At 47.1% G+C, this 14953-nt stretch overlaps 1 protein-coding gene across 2 annotated transcripts in view; it reads left to right on the top strand.

Moving 5' to 3' along the window:
* ETV6 (ETS variant transcription factor 6) overlaps positions 1 to 14953 on the top strand; it is a 235762-nt gene that overhangs the window by 72428 nt on the left and 148381 nt on the right. The window contains exon 2 of one of the 2 annotated variants that reach the window (XM_044417951.1): positions 5273 to 5399. In XM_044417951.1, the coding sequence (XP_044273886.1) occupies positions 5273 to 5399 (127 nt within the window). Of the gene's footprint in view, positions 1 to 5269; positions 5400 to 14953 lie in introns of both variants that reach the window. The other variant, XM_044417950.1, reaches the window with a different exon arrangement.

Here is a 14953-nt window from a genome sequence, read left to right as displayed (position 1 = left end):
TGTGTCTATGCAGATACTGTGGTTCTGTAGTATTTAAGCTCTCCCCTACGAGGGTGTAATTGTGTTTCATAATTGCCATCCAAAATTAGAATATGGAGAAATTAGATCAAGATTAATCTTAGGTTTCCTTCCTGAAATGCCTGTATAGAAAAGTCTCTCTGTTCCAGCTTACCCCTACATAGTTCAAAGTAAAACCTGAAAACTGGCATAATTTGTGCCAGCTGGGGGTATACACTGGCATGAAATGGACTCTCAGATCTCACTTCAACGGGAATTGAATTTTGCACAGACTGATTTGGAGTCCTGGGATTCAGTGAAGGAGTGTACAGAAAAGATTTTAATAAACAAACAAACAAACCACATTGATTCAACTGTAGAACTGAAGTGAGAGTTAGAAACTCAAAGCTTTTGAATGTCACATTTACTTTCATGGGAAATTAAAGAAAGAAGTTGTATTTTTCCCTTCTTTGTCAGAATTGAATGATGTTTGAAGGCACAATAGCCCCTTAGGAAGGGGTTACACCCACCAAATGTGAGAACATAAGTGCAGGGGTTTTTCTGCTACATGTCACTCTCTCTTCTTTTTTTAGTCTCTTTTTAAAGGGAATTGCAGATAATGTTATTTCTGGGCAGAACTAGTTGAAAAATTCTATCTAATTGCTCCTTTTGAGGAGATCAAGCCCACCAAAATTCAGAATGATAGTTGTTGGGGGACTTGATCCCTTCAAAAGAAGCAATTGGATTGAAATGTCCAACCAATGAGAGTTGTTTTGTGCAAGAGTATGCTTGACATTTTGAGGGCATCCAAAATAGGGTCTGCTTATCCCACTATTTTTCTTAAGGAATATTCTAAAAATAATAGAGAACTCTAACCTTAATCCTAAATCCAGAAGGATAGTTCAGCAATATATATGGGAGATGTCCTCAATTTTGGAGTGATTAATTAACCTTCTCCTCCTCCCCTTTGCCTGATTTTGGGGAACAATTTGTATGAAAATGGTACATATCCTAGAGCTGTCCCAAAGCAAGAAACCTGAAAAATTGCAGAAAAATAGGTGTGGGGTGTTAAGTTTGAAAACGAGTTAAACGTTTTCATAGTGACTGTTAGAGTTGCAAAAATAGGCCTCCTCAAAGTGCAAATGTTGGAAAGACCTGCCCCAGGATTATGCTCTCTCCCTCCACTCATAATCACTGTTTTAAAAAAATAAAGCCTGACTCTCCAGACACAAATCAGTAACAAGACCTTATTTGCATTCTGGGTTTGCAACTGATTGCTTTGGAGGGAAGCCTACTTTGGGTGAACCTGAAGCACATCTCAAGTGCTACACCTTCTTTGGTTCATTAATATGCCTTTCTCTATGGGGTCTTACATTAAGTTTACAAATAGTAACATCTGAATGCTGATGGTGAACAGTACTGTCCATTGGTGGCCAGAAAGCAACCTTGGTTCCCTTCTCCCTACCCCCGCCGCAGCCCGCCCCCAATCATAAGCCTTAAATGCCTAAGAGAAGCATGTGTGGCTCCTGCAGGCAAACCTTGGATGACCAATAGACATCTGAACCAGGCCATAAAAGAATGAAGTGAAGTTGGCCCCCAGGACATTCCATATGACATTGCTCTCTGATGTGTAAATCCTTCTACAAATAAATGATTCTAATGCTTTGGTGATTTTGTTTTGAAAAAGCTATAATTCTCAGTATGCTATCCGTGGTACCTTTTTTTGGACTGACATTGTTATGCAGCAAGGCAAAGCCATACAGCTGCCTTTGGGTGGGGGTTTTGTTGCATGCTTGAAGCTCTCCAGAGATTTTAGATAGCCTGTTTTGGAGAAAATGCTGCAGGATTTTATAGGTGATGGAGACAAATAAACAGAACTCTGTGATGATGAAGCTGGTGCTTTGAAGCTAGTTTGCAATGTCAGGTCTTCCGAAGATAAATAAAATTATGTTTTAGTAAACAAGTATTTATGTAAAATAGGGACTGCAGGTGGTGCAGTGGTTTAAACTGCAGTGCTGCTGGGCTGGTTGATCGAAAGGTCGCCAGTTCGAATCTGAACAATGGAGTGAGTTCCCGTTGCTCCGTCCCAGCTCCTGCCAACCTTGCAGTTCAAAGCATGCAAATGCAAGTAGATAAAAAGGTATCACTTCAGTGGGCAGGTAACAGCGTTTCGTGCACCTTGGTGTTTAGTCATGCCGGCCACATGACCACGGAGACTGTCTGTGGACAAACGCTGGCTCCCTCGGCTAGGAAACAGAGATGAGCACTGCCCCCTAGAGTCAGGCATGACTGGACGTAATGTCAAGGGGAAACCTTTACCTTTATTTATGTAAAATAGCTCTTAGCCTCCCTGTCACACTCTAGAGCAGGAGTCCTCAAAATTTTTAAATAGGGGGCCAGTTCACTGTTCCTTAGACTGTTGGGGGTGGGGTGGACTATAGTTTGAAAAAATACAAACGAATTCCTATGCACACTGCACATTAAAAAAATAATTACAATTTTAAAAATAATTTAAAAATGTTTGTTCCACTCCCTCAGGCTGCAGCAGAAGCCCAAGATGAGGTGGGAAAGCGCATGTCCATATTCAAGAGACATAGCTGCAACATAATGCAGCTGATGACTGCAACTGGCATTTACAAAGAATGAAGCAAAAATACTAAGGATGAATACTGTTAATGCCACTCTTAGTATTTGAAGCAAGTCATCCCAGAACAATTCCCACAATACACAATGGCTGTATTTGGATGCAGAGCTAATGACTAATATATTTTAAGTGCAACCTTGCCAAAACTGGTACTGTCCAGATGTGTTGGACTACAACTTCCATTGGCCATGCTGGTTGGGCAGAATGGAAATTATAGTCCTTGCTGCTGCCCTGCTTCCGAGAGAGTGGGAGGCTGGAGAGGCAAGCGGGGGGTGGCTCCCTCGGCTGGGAGAGGGCCACGAGGAGGGAGGTAAGGGCTGCTTTCTGAGGCGAGGGGAGGCGAGGGATGTGGCCATGGTTGGCTGAGTGGGGCGTCTCCCGCTTCTTCCCACTGTGGGGGGAAACATGGCAGCCTTTTGAAAGTGGAGGCTTGCTCAGAGAAGGCTGCGGCGGAGGTGTGGGACCCATGGCCCCGCTCCGCCTCAGCCTGTCCACCCCCAGGCTTGGTGAGACAGCCACAGCTTGGTCCACAGCCCAGGGAAGTGGCTCACATCATTAAAAATAGATTTTTAAACTTATATTTTTCTTACCCTCTATCCTTTTTAGTATCTTTGTGTGTCTCTCTCTCGTCTGCCCTCCTCTCTTCTGTATTCCTGCTCTGTATTCAGAGCCAATGTATGCATGCAATAGGGAGGGAAGAGCCAGCGCATGCACAGTTGAAAGGAGCTGTTACAATTTGGCCCGTGCGTCAGCTCTCTGCTCAGTTTGAGAGAACGCCTGTGCTGGCTCAGAGCTTTTGGACTTGCTCGTTTTCTCCAAACAAGTCCAAAAGCTCTGAGGCGGGCTGGGTAAATGACCATGGCGGGCCGTATCCGGCCTGCTGGCCGTAGTTTGAGGACCCGTGCTCTAGAGGGTCAAAGAAATGAAACCCAGGCCAGGACTTTGTAGCTTGATTGCCAGCAGTCACTATGGAGTGCTGTGTGCTAAAGTGGATGCCCTAAAATTGGGAATCTAGGAGCTGTGATGAGGATTCCAGCTTCTCCTTGCCCATTGCCCTCACCAGGGGTAATGGCCTCAATGACAGGCGAGAGGATAATGAAGAGAAGAAGGGAATTAGGACAGGGAAATGATTGAAATCCCTTCTTGCTCCTAAGGGCAGTGAAAATGATCAGGGGACTAGATTGTTCAGCTTAGAAAAAAGGTCTGTAAGGGGAAACTTGACAGAGGTGTACAAAATTGTGTACGCTGTGAAGAAAGTGATTAGAGACATTTCTCTTAGAATAGTAGAACTTGCCATCCCAAGAAGCTAATTGGTGGGAGATCCAGGAAAGAAGTATTTCTTCAGACAGTCAAAAATCATACTATCCAATTCGCTACCACAGGATGTAGTAATAAGCACAATTTTGGTGATGTTCAAGTGAACATGACAGATTCATGGAGGATAAAGTTACTGGTGGCTACTAGCCCTGATGTTTATATGCAGCCTCCCATATTTGAGACAATGTGCTTAAGTACACCAGTTGCTTGGGTACCAAACGTGGGCTGAAGGGTACTCTTTCACTCAACCTCTGCTTGTGGTTTTTCCCCAGCCAGTTGGTTGGCCACTGTGTGAACAAAATGCTGGATTAGATGGACCCTTGTACTGATCCAGTATGGCTTTTCTTTGCATTCTTAAAGCTGGAGGGAATAGAAATTGCTGCTGACAGATGTAATACATGCATAGCAGACTCCCATGCTGTCTGGGAAGCAGAAAATGTGATGTTTTTACAATGCCTCCTGAAAACATACTTGGTCACCCAGGCTTTTTCTGATGTGTAATTAACTGCAATTAATTACATGCTGTTCCATCTCATGAAATTTTTCATTGCTTTTTGTTGTTGTGGCTGAATTTGAAAGACACACATATATATGGATATGGATTACCAAGAAATCAATATAGGTGCTTTTTTGCTATTGTAAGATGCACGAGAGCTGGTATAGTACAGTGGTCCCTCAAAATTCACAGGGGTTGCATTCCTAGAGCACCCACAGATTGTGAAAAACCGCGAATTTGGTGCCGGCGCGGGCCAGGCTGGGCTGGGGGGCGGGTGCGTGCATGTGGCGAGGCAGGGGCAGGGGCAGGCATGTGCAGAGATTGTTTTTTCCGAGCGAGTCCAAACCGATCTCCTTGTGAGCAAGGCTTGCTCTCAAGGAGATCGGTTTGGACTCACTCGGAGAAAACGATCTTCTTGCGAGCAAGCCTCTGCATGGAAAATTCCGCAAAAGACTGAGGCCACGAACGCTGAACCACGACTTCACGGGGGTATACTGTATAGTCAAACCTAAAACAAGTAGAACAAAAACTGAAGTTGCAATCCTATGGAAGTTTAGACAGAAAAAAGAACCTGTTAACTCCTAGTGGTTGTCTGGTACATGCTGAGAGTTATAGGCCTTTTTTATGTTTAAGCTTGCATAGTATTGTACCTTAAGACAGTAATCCTATACTAGAGGTAGATTTAAATGCTATCTGACTGTAGTTCTCTATCATGGAATTCTTTAGATAGTTCTTGTTTCAGTTGCCTTCACATACTTATCCTAATTACCTTAACATTCACATTATCTTTCTCCCTTTTTTTCTTTCCATCACAGCAGGAAAGGATTTCATACACCCCTCCAGTGAGCCCAGTACCAAATTACACTTCCTCTTCGCCACTACATGTCCCAGTGCCTCGACCAATCAGGATGGAGGAAGATGCTATCAGACTCCCAGCCCATCTGCGTGAGTGTTCAGATAATGGCATTCTGAGAAGACTGATGTTGGGAGAAAAAATGGGATGGATCCTACTATAGAATCACCATCTTGCCTTTTGTTGCTTTCTGTTTTAAAAAGAGCTACAAATAGAAATGTGTTCCCTCTTTGCTGTATTTGGGGGGGGGGGGGTCATGTGAACAAATTTTTGTAAACGTGTGGAATTATAGGCATCCAAGAGAAGCTGCTCCTCACTGGCAGAGGCACACTTTGTATTTTGTATCTCCAGTAGGTTGGTCCCACTGGCTGGTCAGGAAATGTTTCCTGAACTGGTCACATGGTGCTTTCTCTGTTGATTTCTTTACCATCTTCACTGATGCTCTGAGCTTTGAAGATTATTTTGCATGGGCACAGCATACATTTGCTGTGAACAACCTCAGCTTTTCATTGTCCCTATTTTATCTGTGGGATGTCTAAATGGTTAATTTATGATTAATAGTTAATATAACTTCTTGGCAATGATATTACTCAAGCACCTCCCCATGGTATTTAGAAGTTGAATTTTTGAAAGTGTGGCAAAACTGAAGCTGAGACTGTATTTTAATTCTGGCATAAGCATTTAATTTATATCCATGAACACTAGCGCACTGTACAATGCACAGCCTGCTGCTTCTTAGGGTGCAATTGGTAAGGTTCATATTGAACTGATGACAGTGTACTCTAAGAAATTGTTATATTTCTTCAGGTTCTTTGTCATAGCCTCTGTGCATCACACATATGGGTGCTGCGCCTGAGCAGTGCCTAAGGCCAGAAGATTAGAAAGCTAACGGTTTTTGGTGGGAAAACTCCGCTCCCCTCCCCCTCAGTAGTATATATAGGGCGGAGTGTCCACCATTTTCCCCAGTCTTTTGCGACCACCGTTCGCTGTGCCTCGTGCCTGTTTGACTCTCACTTTGACTACCATATTTGCCTTTACTCTTATCATTCTTATTGTTCTTCATTGTTATTACTCCAAGTTAAATTTCCCTTGTTATATCTTTCTCTCTTTTTTCCTCTTCTTTGCTAAAAAAAAAACCAAAAAAACCCCCAAAAATATCTTATCCCTCTTTACTATCTTCTATTTCTTCTTCTTTTCTCTCGATGGTGCAGTGAGCGGCTTTCCGCAAATGTGCGGAATGTGGGTCCAAGATGTCCCCGGCGGACCCGCATGACTTGTGCCTCCTCTGCCTCGGCGAGGGGCACAGAACAGACAAATGCCGCCATTGTCTGGAGTTTACCAAGCAGGCTCGTAAAAACAGGGAGAACCGCCTGCGTAAACTACTTTGGGACCAGGCATTCATGTAGTCGGACAGCTTGCTGCAAAGTCTGGGCCTACTCTGACTGCGCCCACCAAGTGCCCGGCTTCTGCCTCAGCTGCCTCTGGCCAACGCCCGGCTTCTGCTTTGGCCATGCCTGGCCAACGCCCTGTGGCCACGCTACCCATGCCTCAGCCACGCCCATCGGATGGTGGGACATCAGCATCTGGAGCCCAACGACCTCTTTCTCCCCCACGCAAACAGTGGGAGAAAAGGAAGCATGGCGAGTCGGATCAGTCTTCTTCTCACAAGAAGGCGAAAAAGGATAAAGCGGCTAAGCCGGCTCATAAGCCAAAAAAACATCGGGACTTGGGTTCGTCAGCCCATCGATCCCGACGACTGCATCGATACTAACACCATCGGTACCGATGCTACAAGCAGCAATGCAGGTCACCCCGCCGGGATCTCCAGGACAACCTGTTCCTCAACAGGGCCAGTCCCCTGAGTGATGACCCGAGGAGCTGCTACGCAAGTCTATCTCTGATGGAGAAATCCAGGATTCTCCCCCCATGGCTCTCTTGCCAACGCCAGTGCCTCCGGCTAGGCCTAGGGCTCAGTCCTCCACTGATTGAGAGATCCTTGCATACTCTTGAAGTCCGTCAGTGCTTGGCTTTTTACAGATCGCGCACAGAATCCCTTCGGCTCTCCAATAGACTTTTTGTTAAATACTCTGAGCATGACCAGGGGTCTCCTCTCTCATCGCAAAGACTGTCAAAATGAATAATTCAAACCATTGTATTGGCGTATCAACTTGCCAAGATAGACTTACCTGTCGTTCCGAGAGGTCACTCCTCAAGAGCAGTAGCAGCTTCTTCTGCCTTTGCCACGGGAATCCTAATTCAAGACGTTTGCAAAGCTGCGACTTGGGCTGCTCCGTGTACTTTCGCTAGGCATTACCGCCTTGATGTGCGTGCCAGACAGGACTGTTCCTTCGGTAGGGCTGTCCTCTCCACTGTTCTTCAATGACAACACCGCCCTTCTCTGAGTCTGGTAAGCTTGCTACTCAGCCATATGTGTGATGCACAGAGGCCACGACTAAGAAAAGCAGGTTGCTTACCTGTAACTGATGTTCTTCGAGTGGCCATCTGTGCATTCACACAACCCACCCACCAGCCCTGCTCGGTGTTGGTGTGTGGATTTCTTCATCGGTACCATACTTTAATATTCATGGTACCTATCACACTTGTTGTGATGTATTTCTCTACCACAGGGGGGCGAACGATCAGTCTCCCAAAGACTGGGGAAAATGGCAGACACTCCGCCCTATATATACTACTGAGGGGGAGGGGAGCGGAGTTTTCCTGCCAAAAACCATTAGCTTTCTAATCTTCCAGCCTTGGGCACTGCGCAGGCGCAGCACCCATATGTGTGATGCACAGATGGCCTCTTGAAGAACATCAGTTACAGGTGAGCAACCTGCTTTTTTTAAACCAAATAGAACAAATACTATTACATGTGTTAAAATCACTGTAGGCCAAACTATTGCACAATAAAAGAAACAGCCTACAGGAAGTAACTGGAGACTTTATCACTGTCTAGGCAGTGTTTCTTAATGTGAGAACAGAGAAGTTACAAGTGTCATCTGTGGAATGTTGCAGGGATGGAAGAGTTCACCGAAAGTTGGCCTGTAATTAACTTCATTAATGTGCCTCTTTAGTACATTGTTTTTAATTTGCTGGGCTATTTGATTTCTAGATGTCCCTCCAATCCCCTCTTTATTTTCCATGAATATTTATATTCCATGCTTCTCTTAACTTTATTTTAACCTAGTCTTATTATCTTTAATGATGCCCTGAAACTAGTCTTCCACCCCTCCCCCGCATCAGTCGAAGGAGGAAAAGCTGCCAAAATTTCAGTTTTGTTGTGCTATTCTACAAGATGGCTTTACCGTATATCATTAAGTGCTTTCTCGTGTGATGCATGTAATACCCTGGGGCAAAAGCTGCTTGGAAATGGTCAGAAAGTATATGAGGGCACTTTGTAGTGTTTGCCAGAAACAGGTAAGCAAAAACATGCTGTTAGAAGCACAGAACCTAGTGCCAAATCTCAGGCGGGTGTGCTTGAATCATTGCTTTCTGAGGCAGGAGAAAGGATGGGGCAGAATCCTGCTCTGCCGTCTGTTCCCAGGCCCTTAAGTAGTAAATGTGGCAACTCATAATTGAAGTTTGTTCTTTACTTTGTGTTTGCTGTAATGACATGATAAAATAATTTACTACAAAGTAGTATTACTTAACCACACTATTATATGTTGTATGTTTATTTTCCTGACACAGCTGATGATATGATCCAATCTTTTGTAGAGAAGCACATCTACAGACTGTTCAAAGTTAGAGTAAGGGAGGACTGCAGGTTTCAGGCTGGAGAATATCAGCTGGGAGCCCAGGAGAATCTGTAGCTAGCCTGTCAGTGGAAGAATTGCCTAGAATGGTGGGGGGAATCATTTTGGCCAGGCCAGATTTGAGCCTTCCAGCAAAAAAAAAGGGGGGGGAGGGCAAGTTACCCGCCTGTGATTTAAAGCTTTTCTAAATCAAACATTTTAAGAAGATTCAATTTTTGTTCCTGTTGACAAAAGTCCCACGACTCAATCAGGATTACTCCCAGGTAAGTGTGTGTAGGCCTGGAACTAAAATTGGCTTTCCTGATTAATATAACTAATTAGGACTCTGTGCTGCAGCTTGTACCAACCTGTGCATAACCACTTATTTATTGTGAGCAACAAGTGCTTTCAGATTGACCAGACAGATAATTTATAATGACTTCCAAAAGGGTTTGTTCTTCATTCTTCCAGAATATTGAAGCAGCAAAAATGTCTAGTTTGTCAATTTTGTACACCTTTGCAAGGCTTGAACGAGTATTCCTATTTTGTTTTGTTTCTATGACAGTTCTGCATTATTCCCCATGAAGGTAATTATTTTATAGGCCCTGAATATGCTTTTTAGTGTTATTTACTAATTCTGCAAGGTTTTGGAGAAGATGAGGAGGTAGATGGGAGGTACTCACAATGGTGTGTTGCTGTTTCCTCTCTCCCCCAGATGGAACCAGCCCCGACTTCCTTGTTTTGATGCAGTCCAATTTTTGTGGGTCAGAAAGATGGCATTAGTTGTCTCACTGCAGCCTTTTGGTGACAAGTTACAGTGCTCTATAACAATGGCTGTGCAATAAGGCAGGCAGGCTTGGCTAATCAGGTTACTTGTTCATCAGTTTGATGTACCTGGAGCAGTAGAAGCAAACAGTGGACAATTCCTGTCTAGTGCCTCTGCTGACAGGAACAAGCCAGTACTTTTAACTATGAGTAGCAGCAATGAGTATTTAAGCATAGTAACGTTGCTTAATTTGTTTACAAAGTTGTAGTAAAGGATACAAGGATACTCTTGTATCATTTTCTACAGTTCTGTAAATGAATCACCCAGAGTTACTAGTTCACAATCAGCCTGTCTGCAAGCCCATTACTTAGGTTCTTCGTCGTGGCCTCTGTGCATCACACATATGGGTACTGCGCCTGCGCAGTGCCTGTGGCCGGAAGACTGACAGCTAACGGTTTTTGGCGGGAAGCTCTGCTCCCCCTCCCCCCTGTGGCCTGTAAAGAGCGGAGCGTCCGCCCTTTTGTTCAGTCTTTGTGACCGCCGTTTGCTGTGCCTCATGCCGCTTTCGACTTTCGCTTCAACTGTTACCTTGTTCTCGGTTGTCCTTCTTTCCCAGTTTTTTCTTCTCCTTGCTCCCAGTTCATTGTTCCTCGTAGTTTTTCTCTTGTTATTTCTTCTTTCGATCTATCTATCTGAAAAAAAAAAACAAAACAAAAACAAAAATATATACTTACCCTCTGCACTGTCCCTCTGTTCTTCTTCTTCTGCGATGGCGCAGCGAGCGGCTTTCTGCAAATGCACGGACTGCGGGTCAAAAATGGCACCAACTGACCTGCATGACCTATGCCTCCTCTGCCTGGGAGAGGGGCATAGGACGGATAAATGTGCGCATTGCCTGACCTTCTCCAAGCAGGCCAGGAAGAACTGAGAAAACCGCCTCCAGAGACTCCTTTGGGATTGGGCTCTGATGCAATCAGACCCGCTTGTTGCCGTCCCAAAACCTGGCTCCGCTTCTGTGGCCCCACCCTCATGGCCTTTGGATGAAGGTGCGTCTGCTTCAGTGGCTCCCTCTGCTTCACCTAAAAAGAAGCATGGAAAGCGGAAGCATGCCAAATCCGAGAAGCTTGCAGGCCATAAAAAGGCCAGGAAGGAGAAGATCTCCAAGCCTCCCAAGAAACCCAGGAATTCGGACCGTCTGGACCGTCTCTGACATCGGGACTTGGAACCGATGGGCCCCTCGGTACTGGTGGCGCTTACGGTACTGACTCCGACCGAACCGGTCCTCCAGGAGGCTATGCGGGTTACCCCTCAAGGGCCTCCCCGCCGTGTGGTTGACCTCCCGCCTGCACCCCTTCCAACTCTACAGGGTTCAATATCCGACGGGGAAATCCAGGACTCCCCTGCTAGGGCGATGTCACCAACACCCATGCCCATGGTCACAATGGAAGTGGACGTTGGACTGTCCTCACCGGGGAGCCGGAGGAGCCGCTCTACTACCATACTTGGGGTGATCCGCTCTCCGTAGGGCATTACCCTGCTCCCAGGGCACGATTCTCTCCTCCATCCCGTGACCAACCGCGCTCATTGGATCCGAGGCGGGCGTCACCTCGATCCCCACAGGGTGGAAGCAGCCGCTCCTTCTCCCCGGTGGAGTCATCATCTTCGGCCCCACCCTACTACAGTGCCGATTCGGCTGACTCGGAGGTCGACTCAACCTCTCCGGACGTCGCTGTGACATCCCAGGGTCCTGCGTCGCCTGATGAGTCCCACGTCTCCTTCGCGGAGCTGATGTCTAGACTTGTCCAGTCCCTGGACATTGACGCTGCCCAGCAGTTTTCAAAGCCCTGCGCTCTTTCAAGGACATCCTTCATCATCAGATCGTTCAGATAACTTCGGACAATATAGCTACTGTCTTTTATCTGAACAAGCAAGGGGGAACAAAGTCACCGACTCTAGCCAGGCTTTCTATGAAAATTTGGGACTGGTGCATCTGGAGACACATCACGCTGATGGCTGTTCATCTAGCTGGTGTAGACAATGTGCAGGCGGATCTTCTCAGCAGGCACATGTTCACCTCTCACGAGTGGGAACTGTATCCCTGTACGCGCAACCACCTTTTTCGGCACTGGGGGTTTCCCGACGTGGACTTATTCGCTACCCAACAGAACAGGGTGTGCGAGGCTTACTGTTCGAGAGCGGGAATCGGACACGCATCCCTAGAGGATGCATTCATGATCCCTTGGAACAATATGAACTTCTGCGCCTTCCCTCCGATCCCTCTTCTGATGAGGGTCATAGCAAAGATAGTGCACGACTGAGCATCGGGGATACTAGTTGTCCCTTGGTGGCCACGTCAAGCATGGTTTGCGAAACTACTCGACATATCTCGCATGGAATTTCTTCATCTTCCATCGCTCCCATATCTTGTAACACAGGTGAACGGCACACTTCGCCACCCGGATTTGCTCTCATTGAACCTAACAGCATGGTGAATTCGATGATTGACGTTCCATCGGTGCCGACGACGGTTTCGAAAGTTACAAATCCGACAGCTTCTACTAATCCGTCGGTACCGACGACGACTTCGACCACCTTGGATCTGATTGTCGAACCCATTCACTCGGGTGCTTCCCCCCTCTCTCTGTACTATCTGGTTCGAGACAAGACCCGTTGAATCCGAATCCGACGTTTTTGCTCCCTGATATTCAGCATATCATCAACTCTGCCTTAAAGCCGTCCACAAGGAAGTCATATAAGGCTAAATGGAAACATTTTTCCGCCTTTGCCAAGTCGCGTTCGTTCTCTCCATTCCTCTCATCCGTTCATCAGATTCTTCAGTTCCTCCTGGAATTACACCATTCCGGACTGAAGCCGTCGTCCATTAAAGTGTATACAGCCGCAATAGCCTACTACTGTGGCTTAGTCGACGGATCACCTCTGTTTTCTCATCCTATCCTCAAAAGATTTTTGAAGGGACTATATAATCTTAACCCATCAATTAGACTGGTTATGCCCACATGGACCTCTTTGTAGTTCTGCAGGCCCTTATGAAGGCCCCCTTTGAACCTTTGGCAACAGTGGATCTTCGACTGGTCTCTTGGAAGACGGCATTTCTTGTAGCTGTCACTTCAGCCCGAAGGGCCAGTGAACTTTGCGCACTTTGCATAGACCCTTCTTATTTAAACTTTCACAGGGAGAAGGTCGTTTTACACCTTGACCCGTCTTTTTTGCCTAAAGTGTCTACACCTTTCCATACGGGACAAGACATTGTGCTGCCTGCCTTTTTTCCATCACCGTCGACTCCATTGGAAAGATCTTTGCATTCACTCGATGTTCGCCGTTGGTTAGCCTTCTACCGATTGCGAACGGAGTCTATTTGACGATCCAATAAACTATTCATCAAATATTCTGCTAGGGATCAGGGCGATCCAGTCACCTTATAAGAGGTGATGATAAAGCCTCTGCTGAAGAAGGCTAGTCTGGACCGAGTAGATGTTAACAACTATAGGCCTGTAATCAAAATTCACTTCTTCAATAAGTTGCTTGAGTGTGTGGTGGACAGTGCCAAGCACTCTTGGAGGAAACAGACCATCTAGATCCATTTCAGTCCAGATTTAGACATGGTTATGGGAAAGAGACTGCCTTGATTATCCTGTGAGATAATCTTTGCAGGGCGAAAGACGGGGGAGTACATCCCTGTTAGTTCTCCTGGACCTCTCAGTGGCTTTTGATACCATCAACCATGGTATCCTTCTGGATAGGCTGGGCAGGTTATGAGTTGGAAGCAATGTTCTGCAGTAATTCTACTCCTACTTGACTAGCTATTCCAGATAGTGTCGCTGGGGGATGGTATTGTGAGGCACAATCCTTCTCCTGAGTAAACACACTGCTTCAGGGTTCCCTTTCACAATGCTTGTTATATGCCCTTATTGTCAACATCTCTGAGTTCATCCAGAGTAAAGTGTTGAGCTCTCTTTGAAACCCCTGCTAAACTTCATCCCGTTTAAGAAACTTTCTCTGATACCTGCCCAGAGGTGAGGAACTGAGATTCCTCACTTGCCTTTCCCTTTCCCATTGTTCTGACAACTAAATCTCCCACCTGTGTTGCCTCATAGCAATTGGCAACACCTCCTCCTGTAGGACAGAGTGCAGAGTTTGGGGTGCTCCTGGACCCAGAATTGTCCCTGGAACACCAGGTGGTGTCTTTGGTCAGGAGCACCTTTTATCAGCTGCACCCATAACTGGATGAGCAGCATCTAGCAATGGTGATCCACGCACTGGTAACCTCAGGTTTAAAATACTGGAATATGTTGTGTGTAGGGCTGCCTTTGAAAATGGTCTGGAAACTTCAGTTGGTGCAGAACCAACTGCGCCCGGCAGCCGACGCCGGAGGAGGGCCGCCTCCTCGCCGTGTAAGACCGCACCGCCATCCACCGCCCACTTGGCTGCTCCGCCACACCCCAGCACATGTGGCAGGCATGCTCCGGACGAGGCGGGGGGATGCAGGGCCGGCGGCTACAAAGCCCGCGGGAGGAGCGCGCCAACAGCAGCACCAACTGCGCCCGGCAGCCTACGCCGGAGGAGGGCCGCCTCCTCGCCGTGTAAGACCGCGCCGCGCCGGAGGGGAGCCGCTGCCTCGCCGCGTAAGACTGCGCCGCGCCGCCTCGCCATCCACCGCCCACTTGGCTACTCCGCCACACCCCAGCACGTGTGGCAGGCGTGCTCTGGACGAGGCGGGGGTACGCAGGGCTGGCGGCTACAAAGGGCGTTGGCCAAAGGGCGGTTGCCGCCGTTCGGGTGGCCGAGCGGGGGGGCGGGGCTGGCCAGGGGCTTTCGCTTGGCGATAGTAGGCCCTCCTGCTGGGCTGTGAGTGAGGGTGTGTGTGTGTGTGTGTTTTTTTTAGTAGTATTTTAAATCGTTTTATGGAGTTGTCCCTGGCCATGCTGCCGCTTATGTTTCCTGGGGAGCGCACGGGTGCCGCCATTGAGGTGGTTATGGGCAAGGGACATAACAGCGGTGGGAGCTTAACGTGTCCGCATAGAAGAAGGAGGGACAGATGGCTGACACCTGTCCCTACTTCTGGTTTTGCTCCCAGCCAGAGGGTGCCAGGGAGTCTCATCAGTCGCCCCTCCGGCCTGACGGTGCT

The sequence above is a fragment of the Varanus komodoensis genome, unplaced genomic scaffold (genome assembly GCF_004798865.1).
Source record: "Varanus komodoensis strain SLA01 unplaced genomic scaffold, ASM479886v1 scaffold9, whole genome shotgun sequence".
NCBI lineage: Eukaryota > Metazoa > Chordata > Lepidosauria > Squamata > Varanidae > Varanus > Varanus komodoensis.
This window is presented reverse-complemented; position numbering and strand designations above follow the sequence as displayed.